This window comes from Sapajus apella, unplaced genomic scaffold (genome assembly GCF_009761245.1).
Source record: "Sapajus apella isolate SASKATOON/1434 unplaced genomic scaffold, GSC_monkey_1.0 scaffold35, whole genome shotgun sequence".
In the NCBI taxonomy this organism is placed as follows: domain Eukaryota; kingdom Metazoa; phylum Chordata; class Mammalia; order Primates; family Cebidae; genus Sapajus; species Sapajus apella.
This window is the reverse complement of record NW_022436975.1, coordinates 3,968,927-3,995,264: the sequence shown is the minus strand read 5'-3', so window position 1 is coordinate 3,995,264 and position 26,338 is coordinate 3,968,927. Positions and strand designations below refer to the sequence as shown.

Here is a 26,338-nt window from a genome sequence, read left to right as displayed (position 1 = left end):
TTTGAATTACTTTTAAGATCTTTGGAAACTAGTGAATTATTGTATTCTGAAATAATGCAGAACACAGTTTTAGGATATAGGAGAAACTTTAATTCATCCCCAAATGTAGTGAGACTAGAAATGACTTCAGCACAAACTTTCCCTGTTTAAAGACTATTGTGTATATATAATTTGTTTTAGTTACAACATATGTAATACATTTTGAATGTATTGAATTATGAGTAAGAATTTCATATTGTATTTCTCATTTACCATTTTGTACAATATATATCTACTTCCTTGACCCTTATGCAGTCTAGCTTGAATATTAGAATTACTGAATGAGCAAAATGTAACATTATGAGTGTACACTATTATCAGTAAATCTACATGAATAGTGGAGAAAGGGACAGGAGACAGCTTCCCACGGCCGTATTGTTAAAAATAGAAATGCTTCATATTTGGTGGGTTTTCATGTTGCTGACACCATTATTAGGAAGAATTCAGAGATGAAAAGGAGGAGAAGGCAATGATAAAAGAAAAATCAAAGGTTCTTTTCTTTTCTCTCTCTCTTTTCTTTCCTTTCTTTTCTTTTTTAAAAGTATAATGTCAGTTTAGATTCTCTTGATGACAATAGACCAAAACAGAAAATAAAAACACAAACAAACTGCTCAGGTAGATGTAAATATCATAGAATTAATGCTGACTAAGGCTGACCCAATGGCTCAGAAAATTTCACCAAGAGCCTAGTTCATCTACATCTCTCAAGATGGATGGGCCTCTCCCAAGTTTAATTCATCCTTTAGCTCTACCTAGTGGACGCCAACAGCGCCATGGTTTCCCCTCTGGTTAGCAACAGTTCTCTGCCAGACTCTTCATACTGCCCCATCCAGGGAAAAGGATGGAATTCTTCTGACGGCTCATGAGAAAGAGATTAAACTGTTTTAATATAAGAGAATCCCAGCAAATGTCTCTTTGTGTCTCACTGCTCATGTCTTTCCCTGAGCCAGTCACTGCAGCCCGAGGCTGGATGTAAACCCTGTAACTAAGAAATGAGGAGGCTGGTGCTGCCAAAGCTGCTCTGCAGCTTCGCATTGATGCCAGGCAGCAAACGCACACGCAGAAAATTGTGCCATTTTCTGTAAAACATCTAAATGCATTATTTACCGAGAAAAAGTTGTAACCCTTGTTTAGTAAAACTGTCTCAAGCAAGGCACTTTAGAAGATTTTCATGATCATGTATCTCTGATGTGTTATTGGTTAGAAACATGGCTTTACAGAATTAAATTAGCTGTCAGTTTTGCTGGAGTATTAGTTTGATTTTAGATTTACACTTTTTCCTTACATAGAATTATCTTCCTTTCAAAATGTTTTAAATATTTTAATGGTTTAAAAATTATGATGAAGAAATATGGTAATAAAGCTATCTCATAATTCAGTAGTACCAAAAGTTTTAAGTTAATGTTACTTTTAGACAGCATTTTTACATCTTGGAAGAAACTGCTAATCCTTTCTGAAAGGATAATATTGAATATGTTGCTTTTAAATAAAGCAACATATTATGTTGCTTTTAAATAAAGAAAATGTTAATTTGCCTTCATAGAGTAACATACAATTGTCATGCTTGTTTATCTCTGTATATTCGTTATAAAATTTTTGAAATGACAAAAAGTGTGTGTTGCAGTTATTAGCACCCTAATCTTTTTATATTTGCTCTCCAAATTTTACTTTGAAAATTTGTAGGCATGCAGGAAAGTAAATACCTGTAAAACCACCATTGAATGGAAATTAATTAGAAATTGGCACATTACATATTTGTATGTATTATACATTTTACCGAACCATTTGAAAATAAGCTGCAAGACACCTTTCAGTACTTAAAAATTGTTTACCTCAGTTCCTGTTGCATGATATGTAATTTCCACCTTTTAACAAAAAATTATAAGGAAAGTTAAAAAGCAAGAAAAAATGCAGTCAGAAGAGAGAAAGCTGGCATCAGAACTAGACTCAGATTCAGCAGAGATTTTGGAATCATCAGTCAGGAATTTCAAACAACTATATTAATGTGCCAAAGAGTCTAATGGAAAAAGCGGACAACATGCAAGAACAGGTGGGTAATTTAAGCAGAGAAACAGAAACTTTAGGAAAGAATGAAAAGGAAATGCTAGAAATGAAAACACCGTAGCAGAAGTTAAGAATGCCTTTGATGGGCCCACCAGTTGACTGGATATGGCTGAGGAAATAATCACTGACCTTAATGATATGTCAATAGGGACCCCCTACACTGAAATGCGAAGAGAAAAATGATGGAAAAATGAAACACAATACTCAAGAAAGGCAAAATAATAACAAAAGTTGTAACATTCATGTAATAGAAATACCAGATCAGAAGAAAATGTGAAAGGAGAAAAACAAATATTTGAAGTAATAATGACTGATAATTTTTCAAAAATAATGGCAGATGGGAAACACAGATCCCACAAAAGCTCAGAGGACACAAAGCAGAGTAATTACCAAAGAGTCTGCACCTAGTCATAGCCTATTCACATTGTAGAAAAACAGACAAATAATTAACTCTTGAAAGCCAGGGGTCAAAATCACCTTGTCTGTAGAGGAACAAGGATACAAATTACACTGGACTTCTCAGAAACCATGCAAACAAAAAGAGCATGAAGTAAAATATTTAAAGTGCTGAAAGTGAAAACCACCAGTTTAGACTTCTGTATTGATAAAAATCCTTCAAAGTGAAGAGGAAATAATGACTTTCTTAGACAAACAAGGATTGAGGAAATTTGTCACCAGTAGACCTGCTTTGCAAAAAATGTTTAAAAAATCCTTCAAAGAGAAGGGAAATAATATGTATCTGAAACTCAGATTTATACGAAGAAAGGTAGAGCAATAAGGAAGGAATAAATCAAGATAAAATATAATCTTTTAAAAATTCTTAATTGATATAACAGGTAAGAATTTGTTCAGAATAATAATAGATACAATGAATTTGGTAGCTTATGGATAAGTAGAATGACAGGAATAGTTGTTAAAAGGAATAGCAAAAAGGAATTGGAAAAACAGTCCTTCATATTTGTGGGTTTCACATCCATGAATTTAGCCAATCACAGATTGAAAATATTGGAAAAAAATTGCATCTGTATGAACATATACAGACTTTTTTCTTGTTATTATTCTCTAAACAGTTCAACAACTATTTACATAGGATTCTATATTGTATTAGGTATGATTAGTAATTTAGAGATAATTTGGGGTATAAGGAGGATATGCATAGGCTAAATATAAATGTCACACTATTTTATATCAAACTTGAGCATCTACAGATTTTGGTGTCCTTAAGAGGTCCTGAAACCAATTCCTTGTGGATCCTGAAGGATGACTGTACTCTGTTATAAGGTACCAGTCCTACCCATGAAGTAGTATAATGTTTCCTGAAAGTAGACATCATGTTAACTGTAAGCCTATGTTAATGTTAATAGTATTTTTAAAAGAAGAATAATTGATATAGGCATGCAAGCATAATTGATATGCTAAGAGTGAAGAGAAAATTGAAATATGTGAAGTGCTCAATTAAAATTAGAGAAGGCAGAAAAAGGTGAAGATTAAAAAGTGCAATAAATAAAAAATAATTTCAAATATGGTAGCTATGTACTCAATCACATCAATAGTTACTTTAAATGTGAATGGTTTAAATACACTAATTAAAAGATAGAGACTGACAGAGTAGATTAAAAAAGGAGATTCAACTATACATTGTCTAAAAGAAACCCACTTTAAAAAGAAATTATAAATAGATTAAAAATAAAGAGATGGAGAAAGTTGTATCATGCTTACACAAGTGAAAAAAAAAAAACTAGAGTAACTATATTAACTTCAGATAAAGCAGACTTAAGGACAAAAACAAAAAGGATTCAGGGATAAAGTGAGCATTATGTAATGATAATGGGATTCATTCTCCAAGAAGACACAACAATCTTTAATGTGTAGGCGCCTAGCAGTGGGGCAAAAACTGTTAGAGCTGAAAGAAGAAATAGAGGAATCCACTATCATAGTGGAAGGCGTCAACATATCTCTATCACTACTTGACTGATCCAGCAGGCAGAAAACTAGTAAGGTATAGTTGAACTGAACAGCACCATCAATCAACTGGGCCTAACTGAAATTTATAGAATATTCCATCTAATAACAACACAATACACCTTCTTCTTAAGCTCACATAGAACATTCACCAAGAAGGATCATATTACAGGCTGTACAACATATCTCATCTAATTATAAAAATAGATAACATGCCATCTCTAGTGAACCACAGTTGTTAAAAGAATAATGAAAGGATAATATTAGCAATTCTAAGCCCACAAATTTGGTAACTTAGATGAAATTTGACTGATTTCTTGAAAGACACAATCTGCCAAACCATACCAGGAGAAAGAGATAATCTAAATAGATCCCTATTTATTAAACAAATTGAATAGATAATTAATCACCTTCCAAAACAGAAAGCACCAGATTCAGATGATTTTACTGGTTCACTAGAGATGGCCCCATTTTATGTGCGATATTACTAATTTGTGTTTATTCTTTTTTTTCTTCACTATTCTGGCTGGAAGTTTGTCAATTTTCACAGTTTTTTCAAAGAACCAGTTTTTAACTTTTGTCAAATTTCTGCATTGTTTCTCATTTTCACTTTTATTGATTTCTGCTCTGTTTTGTAATTATTCCTTTCTTCTGCTTGTTTATGTTTATATTGCTCTTGTTTCTCTTATCTCCTATGACTGGAAGTCTATATTATTGATTTTATATATTTTTTTCTTTTCTAATATATGCATTTAATGCTATATCTCTAAGGACTGCTTTCACTGCATCCCACGAAATCTGTTAAGTTGTATTTTTACTTTTATTCAGTTCAAAATACTTTTAAATTTCTTTTGAGACTTCTTTGATCAGCCTGTTACTTATGCATGTGTTTAATCTGTAAATATTTTGTTATTTTCCAGCTACCTTTCAGTTATTAATTTCTAGTTTAATTCCCTGGTGGTTTGAGAACATATTTTGCATGTTATCTATTTTTATAATTAAATGAGATATGTTGTACAGCCTGTAATATGATCCTGGTACCTATTTCTTACTGTTCTCCATCTGTCGGCATGCCTCTACCTCTAAGCCAGTGTTTTTCAACTATGTTTATCCAGACTCCTTCTCCACAATGAGGAATCCATAGTTGGTTTTCTGCTACTGCCCATTAGCTGAAATCATTTCGTTGCTTGGCTTTCTGGAGTTTGTGTTATGAAATCAGTGAGTATTTTGAATGTGTTCATTCAAACTACATGTGACTCTTCACTCAACCCCACCCCATCCCATCCTACCTTGAGAGTCACTGCTCTGAACCAGGGTTCTCCAGCTTGTGCTCTCACAGATCTCGTAGGAAATGATCCTAGTACCCAACTGGAGAAATCACATGAAAAGTTAAGCATAGTTGGTCTTGGTGTCACATAGATCAGAGGCACAAGTGCAGAAGCTGTGAGCATGTAGAACGCGCTGTTATTTAAGCTGGCCATCCAGACAATCCTGAATACTGTCTATCTATTTGATTTAGAGTACCAGCAAAAATTAAAGCAAAAATGTAAAACATTTGAGAAAATTGACAGCTCCCTACCCCAAGAGTACATCTGTGAAAGAGCCCCATACACTTTGAAAACTGAAGACTCCCTTATCATGAAGTTTGGCTGTTCCAGAATTGTAAGATTGTTAATTCCCTTCTTCAATCTCTAGTGAGAACACTTATTTCTTTTCTAATAAAAAAATGCCTATAGATGGAAAAAAAAAAAAAAAGACCATCCTGGCCAACATGGTGAAACCCCATCTACTGAACTGAACTGAAAATAAAATAAAAGTTGGAAAGAAAATAAATTCTATGCATTATAATCAGTCCCATTACCACTTCTTCTGACCCTCACATAGTCCCAAATTTGGCCAGTGGAAGACGCTTCCGGCTAACTCTTTTGTCCTTTTGACATAATCCCATTAAATTTTGAGTGCTTTTTGTCAAACATTGTGTCACATACTTTTGTCGCCTAAGACTGGGAAGCAGCCATGCCTTCAAAGAGTTGGATTTCTTCTAGTGAAAAATAGTATTTGAAAATAAAATCTGAATAGCAAGTGTCCTTTTATACTGGGAGGTAATTAAATGTAAGATCTTTTAGAAAACAAGATTTCAATTTCTTTGACATTTCATGTAGTCAAATATCATTATTTCATGACTTCTAGATTTTGTGTGCATAGAAACGACTTTCCAACTTTGAATTAACAACTAGATTTACTTCACATTTTAAGTTCTTTTGCATTTTTATTTTCACATATATTATTACTTTACAATCTGTATGGAATTTTTATAGATGATATACAGTTAGATTGCTCTGTAATGCCTTTTAAACACATTCAGTGGAGCATGAGACCACACAGAGACTGAGACACACAACTTTTGCTACTTACTGTGTAGTTTTTCACCTGGAAATACGTTCACAATGGGGTGCATATCAAGTGTGAATTTATCAGTCTGTGTATTGAGGAGTGCAAAAAACAATTTTCTTTTTGTAAGCCAATTCTTATTTTCGACCTCATTCCACATAATGGCAGAAAATGTCTTGGTCCAATTTGGGTAAACTTATCATTTGGGGTAAATAGAGTTGATTCAGAATCTCCTTTCCTTATTATTTTCCCTCTGTTCAATCTAAAATGCTGTTATGAAATGAATGTTTGTGTCCTCCCAAGACTCCTATGTTGAAGCCCTGAGACCCAGTGTCATGGTATTTGGAGGTGGAGCCTTTACGAGGTAATTGGGTTTAAATGAGATCATGAGACCCTGAACTGGGAGTAATGCTTTTGTTGTTGTTGTTATTTTTGTTGTTGTTCGAGGCAGAGTCTTGCTCCGTTGCCAGGCACCAGGCTGGAGTGCAGAGGTGCGATCTCGGCTCAATGCAACCTCTGCCTCCCAGGTTCAAGCAATTCTCCTGCCTCAGTAATGCTTTTAAAGGAGGAAGAGACATCAGGGCTTGCTCTTGCTCTCTCTGTGCCATGTAAGGCCACAGTGAGAAGGTGGCTATCTGCGAACCAGGAAGAGAGACTTCAGAACCTGAACAGTGCCGGACCTTGATCTTGGACTTTTCAGCCTCTAGAACTATCAGGATAGAAACTGCTATTGTTCAAGCGACCCAGTCTATGCACTTTTGTTGTGGCAGCCTGGGCTGGCTAAGGTGGCTGCTTAGGCTCCATATGGCTTCATGAGACCTCTAGGTTGTTTTCATGGAGGCATTAGGTTTGCTCTCTAGTCTGTGATCATTCTCACTCTGCGAGGTGGAACACAAGTCTAGGTAGTCCTTGAGCATGGTCATGCCATCTGGGGCTACTCTGTTTCTTTCTTTTCACAGGGCTGCAAGAGCAAACCAATCTCTACTGTGATATCCCATCATTGCAACTGCAGCTCCCTTGCAGGTCTATGACTCTTGGTGTCACGTCTACCCACTATAAGTCCTGCAAAAACCTTTGTCTCCCCCACCGCATTAGAGAACTCAGTGACTTGTCCGGTCAGTTTTATGCCTTGATGCATCTTGCAGCCATCTGGGTGCCTCTATGGTCCTGTGGTAGATTAGAAACCTACCTGTGATGTCTGTCATCTTCCAGAGAACCATCAGGAAATGGGAGCATAGACTCTATTCTCACCGCTACCGACTATTTTTTTTTTTTTTTTTTTGGGGCGGGGTTTTTCTCTTTTTACCCAGGCTGGAGTGCAATGGCGCGATCTCAGCTCACCGCAACCTCCCCTCCTGGGTTCAGGCAATTCTCCTGCCTCAACCTCCTGAGTAGCTGGGATTACAGGCACGTGCCACCATGCCCAGCTGATTTTTGTATTTTTAGTAGAGACGGGGTTTCACCATGTTGACCAGGATGGTCTCGATCTCTTGACCTCGTGATCCACCCTCCTTGGCCTCCCAAAGTGCTGGGATTGTAGATGTGAGCCACCGTGCCCGGCTATTTTGGTTTTTATTAATCTTCTCTTGGAACTAATTCTGTGTTTGATGGGGAGGGTTTAGACTTTTCATTGCTCCCTTCTATAACACTCCTTGGTCCAATAGCCCAATAATTTCTATCTACACTGAGAGGGTGGAGTGAAAAATTTAATACATTAGTTCAGCAAGCATTTCCCCAGACTTTTGGGAAATAGCTATTGAGATTTAAAAGGAAAAAAAAAAGATATTTGTTTTCTATGATTTCATTCTTGTATGTTATTATTGGGGCCCCAAAATTTTACACTTATTTTGGAATTAGGGAAAGAATGTTTAGTTAGCTAAAGAAACTTAATGAAGCATGGAGGGATAAAATAGGTTGGTTAACATCTTCCAGTTAACGTATAAAGTAACAAAATACTTTATGCACTAAATATCATTTTTATAAAAAATAGATAACCCAAAATATAAGACAACAACATTTTAAAAGTAATGTTATCCAGAGTGAAGAGCATGTAGATGAATTTATTTCTTTAAAATTCTATATTTTATAAAGTGATATAATTGTTTACTCATATAATAAAAATAAATAAGCAACATATCAATATATAATTATCTCAGAAAATATTGAAATATGAAGAAGAACAATGAAGAAAATAAAATTGAACAAAGCCCCAGGCCTGTTATCACTGTCAATGTTTTGGATATAGTTTTGATTTTTATGCAGACACAGTTATTTGACATAATTTAGGTCATTTTGTATGTCCTTTTAATGCTTAAAAAATTTATTTGTGGTAAAAAATACAAAACATAAAATGTATCATCCTAACCATGTCTAAATGTATGACTTGGTATTATTCAGTATATTCACATTGTGGTGTAATCAATCACTAGGACTTTTTAATCTTGCAAAACTGAAATTCTATACCCATTAAACAACTCTCCATTTCCTTCTCTCTGGAGCCCCTGACAACTACCATGGAGCAGATGAGTTAACCACTCTATCTTCCTCATACAACAGGAATCATATAGTATTTGACTTCTTGTGATCGGCTTGCTTTACTTAGTGTAATTCCTCAAGGTTAATCCATTTTGTAGGATGTGTCAGAATGTCTTTCCTTTTTTTAAAAACAATTTAATTAAATTTATTTTTAGGAGAGATGAGATCTTGCTATCTCATCTTTCCAGACTGATCTTGAACTCCTGGGCTCCAGTGATCCTCCTGCCTTGGCTTCCCAAAGTGCTAAGACTGAATAATATCCCATTATATGCAAATACCACATTGTGTTTTCCTATTCACCCACCAATGGACACAGGTTGCTACCACCTCTTGGCTATGTGAGTAGTGCTGGTGTGGAACATGTGTGTGCAGATATCTCTACTTTCTTTCTTTCTTTTTTTTTTTTAAAGAAAAAAAAAAAAAAGAATGAAGGAAAAGAAGTAAGAGGAAGAGGAAGAGGGAGAGAGAACAGGGGTGTTGCTTTATTGCCTGGGCTAGAATGCAGTCTATAAATGGGTATGCCTGTAATTGTGTTTAATAATAGAGACATAAAAAAAAATGAAGGAAGAAAATAATTAACAAGCAGCCAACCAATATTTCATTTAAACCTATAAATAGGTGTGATGTAGTACTGATAAGAGTGTATATTTTGTGTATTTAAGTGGAGAGCTCTATAAAAGTTAATTAAGTCTACTTGTTCCAGATCTGAGTTCAAGTCCTGAATATCGATGTTAACTTTCTGTCTCATTGATCTGTCTAATATTGATGTTGAAGTCTCCCACTATTATTGTGTGGGAGTCCAAGTCTCTTTATAAGTCTTATATATCTGGGTATTCCTGTATTGGGTATTATAAGTCTTATATATCTGGGCATTCCTGTATCTCTACTTTCAATTCTTTTGGGTATATGCCCAGAAGGATATTTGCCTAGGAATTGCGAGATGGTAATTGTATTTTTAATTTTTGAGGACTCTCCATACAGTTTTTCATAGTGGCTGTACCAATTTACATTCCAACATTGTACAGGATTCCTATTGCTCCACATCCTCACAAATACTTATTTTGTCTTTTGGAAAGCAGTCATGCTAACGTGTGAGGTTATAGCTCATTGTGGTCTTGATTTGCATTTCACTAATGATTAGTGAATTCTTGTTGGCCACTTGTATATTTTCTTTGACCAACTGTCTGTTAAAGTTCTTTACCCGTTTCTAAATTGGATTTTTTTTGTTGTTGAGTTGTAGAAGTTCTTTGTATATTCTGGATATTAACTCCTTATCAGATAGATGATTTGCAAATATTTTCTTCCATTCTGCAGATTGCCTTTTTATCCTGTTGACTGTATTCTTTGATATACCAAACTTTTTAATCTTGCTATAGTCCAATTTATCTGTTTTTACTTTTGCTGTCTTTGTTTTTGGTGTCACATTTAAGAAATTTCCAAATCCAAGGCCATGAAGCTTTCTCTGTATGTTTCCTTTTAACAGTTTTAGATCTTTGCTTCATTTTGAGTTAATTTTTGTGTATGGTATAAGATAAGGTTCCAGTTTTATTCTTTTCCATGTGGATAGCCTGTTTTCCCAACACTATTTCTTCAAGAGAGTTTCCTTTCCCCATTGTGTATTCTCGGTACTCTTGTAAGTAATCATTTGACCATGTATGTGAGGGCTTATTTCTGGACTTTATATTGGTCTGTAGATCCGTTTCTATGCCAGTGCCATGTTGTTTTGATTACTATACAATTGTTATAAGTTTTGAAATCAGAAAGTGTAAAATCTTCAATTATGTTATTCTTTCTCAAGATTGCTTTAGCTGTTCAGGGCCTCTTGAAATGTCACATAGAATTTAGGATGGAATTCCCTATTTCTACAAAAAAAAATGCCATTGTAAATCTGATAGGGATTGTATTAAATTTTTAGATCACTTTGAGAAATATTGACATTTTAACAGTATTAAATCATTAAGTCCATGAGCATGGAAAATCTTTTCATTCATTTGCCTTCTTTAATTGCTTACAGTAATTTTTTGTATCTTTCACTGTAGAAGTCTCTAACTTCCTTGGTTAAGTTTATTCCTAGGTAGCTTATCATATATGTTAACTGAAATAGTTGAGAAATGTCTTTTTGATTTTTGATTTTGATTTTGATCAAAATTTCTATTTCTAGGTTTTCTATTTCTATCCAATTTAGTATCAGATTGGTTTTTCTTAATTTCTCTTTAGTATTTATAGGTAATTTTCCTTACAGTAAATATCTTGGTACACAATAATCCTGATTTTTAAAATCTTGGTACTAATTTATTTTATTCTGGCTTCTTGCTTTCTTCTTTCCTGTTAATACCAATCCTCCACAACTGACCCCATGCTAGCAAGGAGCCTTCTCCTATTCATTTTCCAAGCCCCTTCTTTCAATTCCTAATGGAATTGGGTAATAATCTCCTCAATCTTAGGTTCTCATCAGGGTGGTACTCTCATCATTTGCTGTTCCTCCCCTTCTGCCACAGCTCCTTCATCTGTGAAATCCCCACTTGACTCTGCTGCAGAGTGGACTCTAGAGATGTGTTTAATATTTTTTTCCATTCAAAAGTAAACCGAGGTTGCTAACATTCTCTTTCTCTGATTTTGTCATAGCTTGTGTTCTGGATGATGTGTTTTTCTTCTTTGTTGAGCTTCTTTCAGGGATGTGTGAATTTAGCTGGGTACCACTATCCTATAGGAAATTGGAAGCTGTGACTGGTGTTAATGAAAGTGTCCCTATAAACTTTATAAAATTAATCAGGAAAGAAAGGGGCAGGGGAAAGAAACAAAAATAAGCCAAACTTGCGGGACATTAGCGTTCATCATGAAATCATCTTTTCTTTGACCCCATCCTAACAGCTGTTTGGTGCATATTGTCTTAGAATCATGTAGACCCTGCTCTGTAGATAACAACTTGAGAATTATGAAATGTTAAGTTTTCCATCTGAAATATCCTTTAGGTCCTGCATACCAATAAGTTCTGAAGGACCTGATAAGGAGCTGACTCACCAAAGAATGTGGTTTCCATATTTACATGATATCCTTCTTACTCCAGCCAGTCAACAACCCCAATTTTCCAGCCTCTTTCCCTCCCCTATTGTATTAAAAACCCCAGCCCAGAACTCATTGAGGAGAAGAATTTGAGGGTCCTTTCTGTCCCTTTATTTGGCTGTCCTTTGATAATTAAACTCTTTTATTTGCTGAAAACTGCTATCTCAGTATATTGGTCTTTCTTTCTTTCTTTTTTTTTTTTTAGCAAGTGTACAACCTTCTTGGTCCTATAACATTAATATAGGTAGTAAAATGCCTGGAATTCATACATTACTGATTTAATCAGTCTGTACAGACCTGACTGTAGAAGCTCTATGCTCTTATTTTCCCGCTATTTTGTGGTTATTTTTCCTGCACCATTTTCCTTTTTTCTCTTTCTTTCTTTCTCTCTCTCTCTCTCTCTCTTTCTTTCTTTCTTTCTTTCAATTAAACTGTTAAGTTCTGGGACACATGTGCAGTACATGCAGATTTGTTACATAGGTATACATGTGCCATGGTGGTTTGCTGCATCCTTCAACCCATCATCTACATTAGCTATTTCTCCTAATGCTATCCCTCCCCTAGTCCCCACATCCCCAACAGGCCCCAGTGTGTGATTTTCCCTCCCTGTGTCCATGTGTTCTCATTGTTCAACTCCCACTTATGAGTGAGAACATGTGGTGTTTGGCTTTCTGTTCCTGTGTTAGTCTGCTGAGAATGATGGTTTCCAGCTTCATCCATGTCCCTGCAAAGAACGTGAACTCATCCTTTTTTATGGCTGCATAGTATTCCATGGCATATATGTGCCACATTTTCTTTATCCAGTCTGTCATTGATGGGCATTTGGGTTGGTTCCAAGTTTTGTTATTGTGAATAGTGCTGCAATAAATATACTTGTGAATGTATCTTTATAATAGAATGATTTATAATCCTTTGGGTATGTACCCAGTAATGGGATTGCTGCACCAAATGGTATTTCTGGTTTTAGATCCTGAAGCAATTACACTGTTGGTGGTAGTGTAAATTAGTTCAACCATTGTGGGAGACAGTGTGGCGATTCCTGAACCATTTTCTATGATATAACTGTCTAAAGTGAATCTGTATATCTGAGATAAAATATTATGGGAAACTTTTAAGCTTTGAAACACCTCCATGAATATTTTATGATTTCATTTTATCTTCATGAAACAATCCATCATTATTTAAAATTGATGATAATAATCAAAACCCAGTATAGTGTTTATATGCCTCTCACTAGAAGCCAACTTTATACCTCAAGACATGACCCTTGAAGTCATGTGGCTCTCAACATTCTAATAGTCTAAGGGCCTTTACCGGGAGGTATTTCTGAATCCAGTGGGGTACATTTACAAAATACTTCCACCTGCTCTGTACCTAGTAACAGCAGCTTTCAATCTTGCTGCATATTATTATCCCCTGTGGAGTTAAGAAGAATCTCAATGTCTAGTCTGTCACCTGGGCCCATCATTAAATCAGAATTTGTGGAGGCAGGGACCCAGACGTCACTATAAGGCCTGGGTAGAACTCAAAATGAGGCCTTACAAATACTACTGACTCATGTACCTATACTTTGATTTGCATACGCCCACCCTTGAGAACCACTAGTGGGTTTTGAGACCACTTCTCAATGCTTCTTATAATCAACTTGAAAAAGCATGGTTCTAGAATATCGTATTTCTTAAATTTTACCACGTAGCTATATTTTTGAGATTTGGAGTAAAAGCAAAATCTTCTCTAGTATCAATTAATGTTGAGGAAAAAATTATCTAGTTACATTTAAATCCACATGAGTCCCTGCTACTCTCAGAAGCTTACTGGAGTCCTACACTGGGGGAAAAGAAAGTGCTTTGGAACTTCACAAAGCTTCACTAAGCAAATTATAGAAAATCAGTCCCTTCTTCATTTTTAGCCAGAATTGTGATTTTGATGGCCTTTAAGGCAGGACTGTAGATTAGCTGCAATTGAATAATCTAGAAAATATCCTGAGAGAGTCCGATTGAGTAGGTTTGTGGGTGAATTTTGGAACTGGCGTTTTTAACACCACCAGGTGATTCTGATGCCCTGACAATATGCAAGAGCACATTCCAAAGACACTTGATAGAAGGCTTCAGGAATTCTGATTGTCTCAAACCCTCAGAGGCACAAGTAGAAAAGATCCAGGGCTTCATATTCATGACCTTAACAAAGAGCATAGAGAAGAAATCACCTTAACAACCTCTGGTTGAAGACAAAGTGTGGAGAAAGTGCTCATATGTCACATAAATTGTTTTCTTCAAACCCTTCGGTAAGATTAGTTGTGTCATCATATTTATAAATCCATTTATAGTATTATTTCCTGGAGATTTTCGACAGCAGCCACAGGAGGATCAAAATTCATCTTATGCATCTCTAAGATGCTTTTATTCCCTTAAGATGAATCCCATGGTGGTATTTGCCAGCTTTGTAACTACCAGTTGAATATATTCAGTGTCATAAAATAAATTTTTAAAATTGTTTATAGTCAAACTTTTATTTTTCTTAGAGAAGTTGTTACTCAGTATATATGACTCCATTAGTCAGAATTTCTCCACAAATGCTCCATGTTTCTTAATATTTTGAACCAAGGATCCATTTGAGAATTTGATGAGAGGCTTAGAACTCTTACCAGTTGAACACTTGTAAATGAAATAACAGTTTCCATATATGGTTAGGAACCTATGGACCTCTCATAAAGCTCCTAAGTTTCACAGCTTATGGTTTAAAAAGTTTGCATCTAAGACATGTGGTATCTCTGCTACTTTATAATTTAATGAGATTCTATGTATTTTCCAGGTACCTGTACAAGAATGAAATCCATGCATTAGATAAGCAAACATTTAACGGACTCATATCTTTGGAACATCTGTAAGTAATAGAAACTTTTTAAATTATACCACTCATGGTGATGGTTCAAATAGCTTTTTAAATGCCATTATGTGAAAGTTGAACAATGATTTTAAGCTTTACCATGTGGCTTGAATGACTGAATATCTGTCATCTGTTGGCTAAAAATCAGAATGTATGACTGAGTTGGCGTGAGATTAGGAAAACAGACAGAGCTCAGCTGGAATTCCAGCACTGCATTACTTTGTGGTGTGACATTGGGCAACTTCCTCTCCATGAACCTTTGCTTCTAAATCTCTGAAATGCACTTATTTATGCTGTGCATGTTAAGGTATTGCATACAAAGAGCAATAATATTTATTGAGCAAAAATGTTTATTACTTGACATAAAATAGGCATTTACAGAAGGTAATTTGTAGTTGTGACTATAATTAATTTATGAAACAAGATCAAACTTTTAACTGACATGAGAACTTCCAAAACATGAGATTATACCTCTCATATTATAGATAATTAAATCTAGTGTTAAATGATTTGCCTCAAATTAAGTCTGTATTATTACTGTTACTATCATTATTCTAATTTTTGAGACAGAGTCTCTCTCTGTTGTCCAAACTGGAGTGCAGTTGTATGATCACAGCTCATCTGCCTCCTGGGTTAAAGTGATTATTGTCCCTGAGCCTCCCAACTTGGGATTCCAGGCCTGCCCCACCATGCCCAGCTAACTTCTGTATTTTTGTTAAGTGTGCTCTGAATGAAAAGATCACCTAAACAGGCTTTGTGTAAGCGACAAGGCTGTTTATTCATCTGGTGTGAGCGGGCTGAGTCTGGAAAGAGAGTCAGCAGAGGGCAGTGGGATAGAAATTGTTTTTTTTTTTTTGAGACAGAGTCTTGCTCTGTCACCAGGCGCCAGGCTGGAGTGCAATGGTGCAATCTCGGCTCACTGCAACCTCCGCCTCCCGGGTTCAAGCAATTCTCCTGCCTCAGCCTCCCAAGCAGCTGAGACTACAGGCGCACACCACCATGCCCAGCTAATTTTTGTATTTTTAGTAGAGACAGGGTTTCACCATGTTGACCAGGATGGTCTCGATCTCTTGACCTTGTGATCCACCCGCCTTGGCCTCCCAAAGTGCTGGGATTACAGGCGCGAGCCACTGCAGAAGTTGGTACTATAGGTTTGGGGTAGGCAGTGGAAAGTTACAGAAGTTACAGTTCAGGGCAGTTTTTGCAACCTGGGGGTGCGTGTCACAAGGTCCAGGTCACGAGGTTGGGTTATCAGTCCAGGCAGGCACGGTTGAGGCAGGAACAATGGCAGAATGTCGCAAGGTGGGTCAATGGCGCTTTACAGGAGCAGCCATTCTTCTTTCTGTGGTTTTCCTGTTACCTCAGACTCTCTGGCTCTGGGAAGCCATCCAGAGATGTGCATGCTGGTCATGGGGGGTCGCCATGGCTTGACTGGGGTACGGCTTATGGGGCAGCCAGTTCAAAGAACCTTGCATTCCTGTCTTTTTATATGAATAATATAAAGGAAAAAAGTAAAAACTAGAAAAGTGGGGGGTCAGTGAATATTTTGGGGGCGGTACAGAGGGGCGACAGGCGATGTTCCTCAGGCCTTCTTTGAGTGGGATTGAGGGCTGCGTGGAAGCCTAAAACTGGGAGAGAATTTAGTTTGCCGAGAGGTTTTGAGGCAAAGGTTGCTACTGTGGGTTTGTTAGGAGGAGCATTTGCTGCATTGACGGATTGGTGATAGTCTGGATATGGTTTTGTAGGAACTGAGAGACTAGTCAGAAGAGGCAAGGTCCAAATAAGGGAAGGAGAGAACTGGGTATGAGGGGGCCTGCTAATGAAAGTGGCCATGAACCCCAGTGAGAGAGTGGTCGGCTAGGTCCAGAATAATTATTTGCCTGATTAGTGAGGTTTGGGGCCCTGTCTTTAAGTGTCTTGATGGCTTCATATCCAAGGCCGGATTGATTTAGATAAAAGCAGCATTCTTCATTTAGGAACAGGCAGAGTCCTCCTTTTTCAGCACTTAGTAGATCAAGGCCTCAGCGATTTTGAAGGACAACTGTAGCCAGGGAATTAACATGGGCTTGAAGGACAGAAAGTGAGTTACATCTGTACTGCTGGTGGAGAGATCATTAGTGGAACGTGGTAATAGGCGTAGTAAGATCTGAGAAATCATCAGAGAGACTGCGGAATGTGGTGATGGAAATAGTAAGACTGACTTTACTTGTTCCTATTGCAGCAGTGGATACTCCCAATCCTACAAATAAGGGGACTAATGGAATGACCCTTTCTTGCTCTGTGGGTGTTACAAGGGGGCAGGGAGGTGCTTATTTCCTTTGGCAAACTGGATTTTTGGAGTAAGGAATATTAAGTTTATAGTGTATGAGAAAGCGTTTGGTATCTATAAATAGGCATTCTTTTTTAATTAACAAAGCTAGATATGAGCAGACAGGAAGAGGAGTTTGGAGAAGTCTGATGAACAAGGAGAGAGCAGCCAAGGGTGGTGTGAGACAGTTTTTGGTAGAGACAGGGTTTCACCACGTTGGCAGACTGGTCTTGAACTCTTGGCCTCAAGAGATCTGCCTTCCTCGGACTCGCAAAACGCTGAGATTATAGGCATAAGCCTCCACACCCAGCCCTGTGGTATCATTGTTACAACTCAGACTGACTTCTATCTTGGTGTATTTTTAGCATTTGATACTTTAGGAAAACCTCAGATCTGCCATCGTAAGTTCAGTGTGAAATATGAATTCTTCAATATCAAAAACGTCGTATTGTACAGTAATACTGCTACTAAACTGCAATTCGATGTTTTATTCAGAGATTTCTCTCAATTACAAGTGTTTGAAACACAAATACCGATTAGGTACTTGAAGATTTTTTTCCATTGTTGACAACCTATGGGATAGTTCTTAAGCTCAGATATGTAGAATGCAGTCTGGTTTTTAAGTACTGGTAGGATTTCTGTATATCAGAAACTTGTGATCCTCAAATTTGCTTTCCTATTCAATGTGGTTTCTTAATTTGAAAACATGATTTTAAGTTATTTCTGTAATAAATATGGTTAGAAGAACTATGTTTCTTTGTCCTAGAAGGCTGACTGTTAGGTTCCATACAATATTAAAACACAGTCAACCAATCAAAAAACGTTTTAAATTGCCTTTGCTCTACTTTTGCCTCTTAATAATTCCCTTTTACAAGACGGTAAAAGTTTGAATCTCATGCTGATATTTAATTGCCATTGTAGCAGCCATTAGAAAGGGAGCTTTAAGAGGTGATTAGACCATGAAAGGTAATGAATAGATTAATATTGTCATTGTGGAAGTGAGTTTCTCATTGCGGTAGCAAGCTCTTTATCATGGGAGTGGATTCCTTATCAAAGAACAGGATTGGCTCCCTCTTGTCCTCTCTTGCCCTTTTGCCATGGGATAATACTGAAGGAAGGCCCCTGAAAGATGCTGGCCCGTCAGTCTTGGAATTCTCAGCCTCTAGAACTGTGTGCCCGTGAATTTCTGTTCATTAGAAATTATCTGTGGTACTCTGCTACGGCAGCACGAAATGATCAGAGAATTGGTATCAAACAGTACAGTGTTACTGTGCCAGACGCCTGAATATTTGGAAGTGACCTTGGAACTGGATAATGGGTAGAAGTTGAAAGAATTTGAAAAGCAGGTTAGAAAAAGTCTGTATTGCCATGAGCAGATCATTAAGGGCAATTCTGGTGAGGACTCGAAAGAAAAGAAGAGCTGTAGGGAAAGCCTAAAACTTTTAAGGGTCACTTAAGTAGCTATGATCAGAATACTGGTATAAATATGGATAGTCAAGGCAATTCTGATGGAGTCTTGGACAGAAATGAGGAACAAGGTATTGGAAACTGGAGTAAGGGCTATTATTTTCTAAAGTGGGAAAGAACTTGGCTGAATTGTGTCCATACCAGAGGGCTTTATGTGCGGCTGAATTTAAGAGAATGTACTGGGACATCTGGTAGAATAAATTTCTAAGCAAAATGCTGAAGGAGATGCACAGCTTCTATTAAATGCCTGGAGTAAAATGTGGGAAGAGATGAAAGATTTAAAGATGACATTATAATTAAAAGGGAAGCAGAAGATAAAGATTTAGAAAATCCACAGCCTGGCCAAGTAAACAATAAAAAAACTGCAAAGGTGCAGCCAGCTGATTCTTTGACAAAGAGAGCAGCATAAAGAAGCCAGGTGCCATTCGTCAAGACAATGGGAGAATGACACACACCCAATTCATTTCAGAGATCTTTGAGGCAGCCTCAAGAGGGCAGCTCAGTGTGCCTGAAAAATATGAGCATTCACTACCCTGAACCACCTTAAGTCTCCGCCCCCCAAATTCCCAAACAGTGCTCCTTGGTCACCTCAGCCATCGCTCAAGTGGGCTCAGGTGTGGACTGTGCCCCTAATTTGAGGAACGCAAGTGATAAGCCTTGTCAGCAAATTTATGTTTTAATACGTATTTGTAAACCTCACACAGTAAGTCTTTAAATTCATTGGTAAAGGACATCTTTAAAAAACACTTTATATGCTTGTTTCCAGAATTTACAGAATGGTAAACAGTTCGATTCACTGTAATAAGTCAGCTCATAATATATCTCTGAAGTAACATACTTTGATTCATCTTTTAAACGTGGATATGTAAACTCCTCACATTATGGCTTAGAACACAATGGCAAGGGACATCTTTGAAAAGCATGTCTTAAACATATGGTTAAAAAGTTCACAGTGTTAAACAGTTCAATTCATTTTTAATAAAGTGTCTCACAATGCATCTTTGAAATAACATGCCTAGATTTATATTTTCAGTGTGTATGTATATAATCCCTTACAATAACGCAATAAACTAACGATAAGGAACATCTTTTAAAAGTGTATTTATACATTTGTTTACAGAGTTCAGTGTTTGGGAAGCAGCTCAATTCATTGTAATAAAGCAGCTCACAATGCATCTTTGAAGTTACACATTCATTTCACGTTTTCAATGCGCATATATAAACTTCTCACAGTAAGGCATTAAACTAAATGATGAAGAACATCTTTAAAAAGCATATTTTATATACTTGCTTACAGAGTCCACAGTTTGGTATTAATTCTGCAGATGCACAGAATGGGTGGCCTATGAGGTCAAAATGGTCTCCACCTAGATTTCAAAGCATGTCTCAGACAGCCTGAGCCCCAGGCAGAAGTTTTTCACAGGAGCAGAGCCACTGCAGACAGCCCCTACCAGGGCAATGCCTAGTGGAGTGGTGGGAGTGGGACTGCCACAAGATCCCAGAACTATTGAGCTACCAGTGTGCAGTGCCAGCCTGGGAGAGCTGCAGGCACAAGACTTCAACCCGTGAGAGCTTTGGATGTGCTGAGCCATAGGGTTTGGGGTGCCTGGGGCCTGGGGGTGGGGGCGAATCCCTACCCCACCATGTCCAGGAAGCAGGACACAGAGTCAAGAAAGATCATTCAGAGCCTTAGGATTTAATGTTGTTCACCCTGTTGGATTTTGGACTTACTCGGGACCAGTTACCCCTTTTTTCTTGCCTGTTTTTCCCTTTTGTAATGGGAATGTCTATTCTACGCATGTCCCACATTGTGTTTTGGAAGCATGTAACTGGTTTTGATTTCACAGGCTTACAGCTATAGAGAAATTTGCCTCAGGATGAATCATGCCTTAAGTCTCACCCATATCTGATTTATTTAATTTTTTTTGTCTTTTATTATTATTACTATTATTATTTCAATAGTTTTTGGGGAACACATGGTGTTTGGTTACATGAATAGTTCTTCAGTGGTGACTTTTGAGATTTTGATGCCCATCACCTGAGCAGTGTACACTTAACCCAATGTGTAGTCTTTAATCTCTCACCCTCCTTCCACCCTTATTCCAAGTACCCGAAGTCCATTATATCATTCTAATACCTCTGCATCCGCATAGCTTAGCTTGCACTTGTAAGTGAGAACATACGATATTTAGCATTCCATTTCTGAGTTACTGCACTTCGAATAATGGTCTTCAACTACACCCAGATTGCTGTGAGTGCCATTATTTCATTCGTTTTCATGACTGAGTAGTATTCCATGTTTTAGGTACACCATATTTTCATTTTCCACCTGTTGGTTGATGGGCATTCAAGCTGGTTCCATATTTTTGCAATTGCAAATTGTGCTGCTATAAACACAGCTGTGCAAGTGTCTTTTTTATATAATAGCTTCTTTTCCTGTGTCCAAATACCCAGTAGTGGGATTGCTGGATCAAATGGTAATTCTACTTTTAGTTCTTTTCCATCCTGTTTTCCATGGCGGTTGTATTAGCGGCTGTCCCAGCAGCATTGTAAAAGTGTTCCCTTTTAACCACATCTACACTAACATCTGATACTTTTTGATTTTTTAAATTATGTTATGGCCATTCTTGCAGGAGTAAGGTAGTATCACACTGTGGTTTTGATTTGCATTTTCCTGATAATGCGGACTTTCTGTCTTGATGACCTGTCCAGTGCTGGCAGGGGACTACTGAAGTCCCCAATATGATTGTGTTGCTATCTATCTATCTCTTTTCTTAGGTCTAGTAGTAATTGTTTTACGAATGTGGGAGCTCCAGTGTTAGGTGCACATATATTTAAAATTGTGATTTTCTCTATTTGGCTAATCCTTTTAGCACTATATATCTCTTTGTCTTTTTTTTTTTTTTGAGATGGAATTTCACTCTTATTACCCAGGCTGGAGTGCAATGGCGTGACCTCGGCTCACCGCAACCTCCACCTCCTGGGTTCAAGCATTTCTGCCTCAGCCTCCTGAGTAGCTGGGACTACAGGCTGCGCCACCATGCCCAGCTAATTTTTGTATTTTTAGTAGAGACAGGGTTTCACCATGTTGACCAGGATGGTCTCGATCTCTTGACCTCATGATCCACCCGCCTTGGTCTCCCAAAGTGCTGGGATTGTCTTTTTAAACAGTTGTTGCTTTAAAGTCTGTTTTCCCTAATGTAAGAATAGCTACTGCAGTTTGCCTTTCATTTCCATTTTCATGGAATACCTTTTTCTTCCCCTTTACCTTAAGTTTATGTGAGTTAAGTTACCATAAGAATGTGTTAAGTGCAGCTCTTGAAGACAAGACTCAGGTGTTGGATTTTTATTCATTCTGCCGTTCTGTATTTTTTTTTTTTTTTTCAGACAGAGTATCCCTTTGTCACCCAGGCTGTAGTGCAGTGGCGGGATCTCGGCTCACTGCAACCTCTGCCTCCCAGGTTCAAGCAATTCTCCTGCCTCAGCTTCCCAAGTAGCTGGGACTACAGGCGCATGCCACCATGCCTGGCTAATATTTTGTATTTTCTGTAGAGATGGGGTTTCACCATGTTAGCCAGGATGGTCTCCATCGCCTGACCTCGTGATCCCCCCGCCTGGGCCTCCCAAAGTGCGGGGATTACAGGTGTGAGCCACCACGCCCAGCCCATTCTATAACTTTTAGGTGGAGCTATTAGTCCATTTGCATTCAATGCTAGTATTGAGATGTGATGCACTGTCCTATTTATTGTGCTAGCTGTTGCCTGAATACTTCGTTGTGTTTTTTCACTGTGTTATTGTTTCATAGGTCCTGTGAGATTTGTACTTTATAGAGGTTCTATTTTGGTGTATTTTGAGGTGTTTCAAGATTTAGCTTTTTTTTTTTTTTTTTTTTTTTTTTTAATGCTGGGTTGATAGAAGTTAATTCTGTCAGTATGAAGCTTAGTTTTGCTGAATGCAAAATTCTTCACTGACAATTACTTTGTTTAAGGAAGCTAAAGACAGGACCCCAATCCCTTCTCTTTTTTTCCCCCTTTTGGCTCTCTCTCACTCTCTCTTTGACCTTCTACCATGGGATGACCACAAGAGGCAGAACTTCCCAGATCCTGGCCCCTCAATCTTGGACTTTCCAGCCTTCAGAGCCATGAGCAGATACATTTCTTTTCTTTTCTTTTTGACGGAGACTTGCTTTATTGCCAGGCCTCAGTGCAGTGGCACGATCTCTGCTGTCTGCAACCTCCGCCTTCCAGGTTCAGGCAATTCTCCTGCCTCAGCCTTCCGAGTAGCTGGGACTACAGGCCCATGCCACCATGCCCACCTAATTTTTATAGTTTTAGTAGAGATGAGGTTTCACTATGTTGGCCGGGATGGATCTCTTGACCTGGTGATCCACCTACCTCAACCTCCCAAAATGCTGGGATTACAAGCATGAGCCACGGCACCCGGCCACATTTCTATTTATTATAAATTACCCAGCCCGTGGTATATTTTTAATAGCACCACAAAATAGACTAAGACAATGACTAATAAACTATCACTGTGATAAAATGTGTGTCTTTGTCTTTTTAAAAAATAATTTTAGATTGTGTAATGCTTTAAGTAATTTTTACTATATTGCCAAATCATCAAGTTAACCAATCAAGTATAAAGTTTTTAATAAAGACAAAATGGAAAGCGCTTATCACGTTGATGTTTTTCATACAATATATTTACAGATGGTTTATAAAAATTAGCATAGGAAATGTTCTAATCCCATTTAAAATGCACATGATTCTCAGCAGTAAATGCTTTATATTCTGATAATAATTACTGATCTTACTAATATTGAGTAATCCTAGTATTTTTAGCCAAGAAAACAGACATTTTTGCTTTCTATTTTAAAAGTGATTCCAGTCCGGGTGCGGTGGCTCACGCCTGTAATCCCAGCACTTTGGGAAGCCGAGGTAGGTGGATTGCTTGAGGTCAGGAGTTCGAGACCAGCCTGGCCAACATGGTGAAACCCCGTCTCTATTAAAAAAAAAAATAGTGATTCCAGGCTGCTGTGAGTCACTATTCAAGGAGAATTTTTGGTTTCCAAACATGTAATGCATAATCCTTAAGGATTATGCATTACATGTTTGGAAACCAAATTATCCTATAATTTTAGTCATAACTCTGAAAGTTCAATTTAATTTCAGCATATCTCTGCAAAACTATGATAGATTTTAAGGTGCCTGAGATATTTGTTTTTTATATTTCTTTATTTTAATGTTTCTTACTGTACATCATCCATTCTAAATTAAATTTAGTTTTGAGGAAGGCAGAGATAAATAATAGATCTTTCCAGGGGCCTTGACAGTAGCACAGTATAGAAATGTCAATCCTGGGCTGGGCACAGTGGCTCACACCTGTAATCCCAACACTTTGGGAGGCTGAGGCAGGTGGATCATGAGGTCAAGAGATCAAGACCATCCTGGTCGACAAGGTGAAACCCCGTCTCTACTAAAAATATAAAAATTAGTTGGGCATGGTGGCGTGTGCCTGTAGTCCCAGCTACTCAGAAGGCTGAGGCAGGAGAATTGTTTGAACCCAGGAGGCAGAGGTTGCAGTGAGCCAAGATCGCGGCACTGCACTCCAGCCTGGGTAACAAGAGCAAAACTCCATCTCAAAAAAAAAAAAAAAAAAAAAAAGAAATGCCAATCCTGCTACAGACATGAATATTCACAATTAGTATAAAAATACGATTTTTGATTTTCCTATTGTCTTCATGACATAGCCTTTGACCCTGAAAAGGATGATTGGGAGGTGAGGAAGGTATGTTGAAGGGTTTGTTAGCTTTATTCTTTTCTTGATTGTTTGCTGATTGAAAATTTGCCAAACTACATTTGCTTCAAGCATAAATGTTCTCTTTATGTTACGTTAGGTTATTTTCTGTGTGTGGGCTACATCAGGAGAAATTTGGTAAACACAACAATGTCAGACTAAACAAAAATGTTACTACAAGCATCAATAAGGGCTACATACTTCTGAAGAATAACCTGATGTTATATTGATTGTGTCAATGTTGTGTCAATTATAGGGAGGAGTAATCATCTTTGTAAGAATTACAATCATCAAATTTTTATGAAAGAAAATAGATGATAACACTAGAAGAGTGTGTGTTAAAATGAACAGACTTGAGAGGATATAATGAACTTTTACCAAAGGTGAAGACCTTTTGGTTAGGTATTATTTTCTCCTTTTACATCCATATCCTGCTAGCTGGACGTTTCTGCTCTGTAGATGGCACAGAGGACTCTTTAATAACTCTACTTTTTATAACAAGAGTAATTAATATTTTCTTAGAAAGCACATTTTAATAATGCTTACATCAATTAATCATCCTGCTTTCAGTTATTCTTCATCTACAATTTCTGCCTTTATTTCACTGATTGAGCTGACGTATCTTTATTGATTATTGTTGCCAATAAAATTTCTTTTGTCTTGCCTCCTTAGTAGGCACCAAATATCTCTTTTGTGAAAATTGTATCTTCTAGCCATGTTCCTCATATTACCATTGAAGTAGAAGTGTTATAATCCACTTTAACTGGTCCTCATTATTATTAATTTTTTTACAGTTCAGTTGATTTTATCGTAAGTATATATAAATCACACATGGGAGAAAAACACTAAACCAAGAGAGTTATTTTCACTATTTTGCTTAAGATTCATATTTAAATATAAATCAAGAAGCTAATCTACACAGTTGGATACTTTTTACATTATAAATGTTTTATAAAAGTTTAAACTGATACATAATTGTAAATATTTATGGCATATGTACTGTTTCACATACCATGTGTATCGATCGAATCAGTGTAATTAGCACACCCATCAATTCAAACATTTATCATTTATTTGTAGCAAGAACATTCAATAATTAACTGTAGTCACCCTACTGTGCAATAGGACATCGGAATTTATTCTTCCTAATTTACCTTTGTACCCATTAAAAGTTTTGTAGGCTCGGAGTGGTGGCTTATGCCTGTAATCCCAGAACTTTGGGAGGCCAAGGCGGGTGGATTATGAGGTCAAGGGATAGAGACCATCCTGGCCAACATAGTGAAACCCTGTCTCTACTAAAATATAAAAATTAGCTGGGCGTGGTGGCACACGTCTGTAGTCCCAGCTACTCTGGGGGCTGAGGCAGAACTGTTTGAGCCTGGGAGGCGGAGGTTGCAGTGAGCCGAGATCGCACCACTGCACTCCAGCCTGGCACCTGGCACAGAGTGAGACTCTGTCTAAAAAAAATAAAAAATAAAAAATTAAAGAAAAGTGGTTTTGTGTACAAATACTGGACAGACGTTCTACCTATACATTGCTTTACAAAAGTATTGTGTGGCTTTTAAAAAGAAAACCACACAAGAAATTTTAAAAGGCACTGAGATACATCTTCTTGTAGATTATTGCTTGGCTTAAAATATAAACCTTGTTCTACCGAGAATCACAAGTTAGAACTGAGTATTTGCCAAAGCAGAAATTATATAGTGTCATTTCAGGCAAAGGTTATTCAGCTTTCCTTCCCAACTATTTGTCAGAACAGTTAAACCAGGTCAAAACAGTCCAGCAAACTAGACTTCATTATATAAGGCTGTTATGTTCTAAGAT

At 37.3% G+C, this 26,338-nt stretch overlaps 1 protein-coding gene across 2 annotated transcripts in view; it reads left to right on the top strand.

The window, feature by feature from the left end:
- Positions 1-26,338, top strand: part of PXDNL (peroxidasin like) — a 458,440-nt gene that overhangs the window by 202,547 nt on the left and 229,555 nt on the right. For both annotated transcript variants that reach the window (XM_032296051.1, XM_032296052.1), the window contains exon 4: positions 14,866-14,937. In XM_032296051.1, the coding sequence (XP_032151942.1) occupies positions 14,866-14,937 (72 nt within the window). The remainder of the gene's footprint in view (positions 1-14,865; positions 14,938-26,338) is intronic.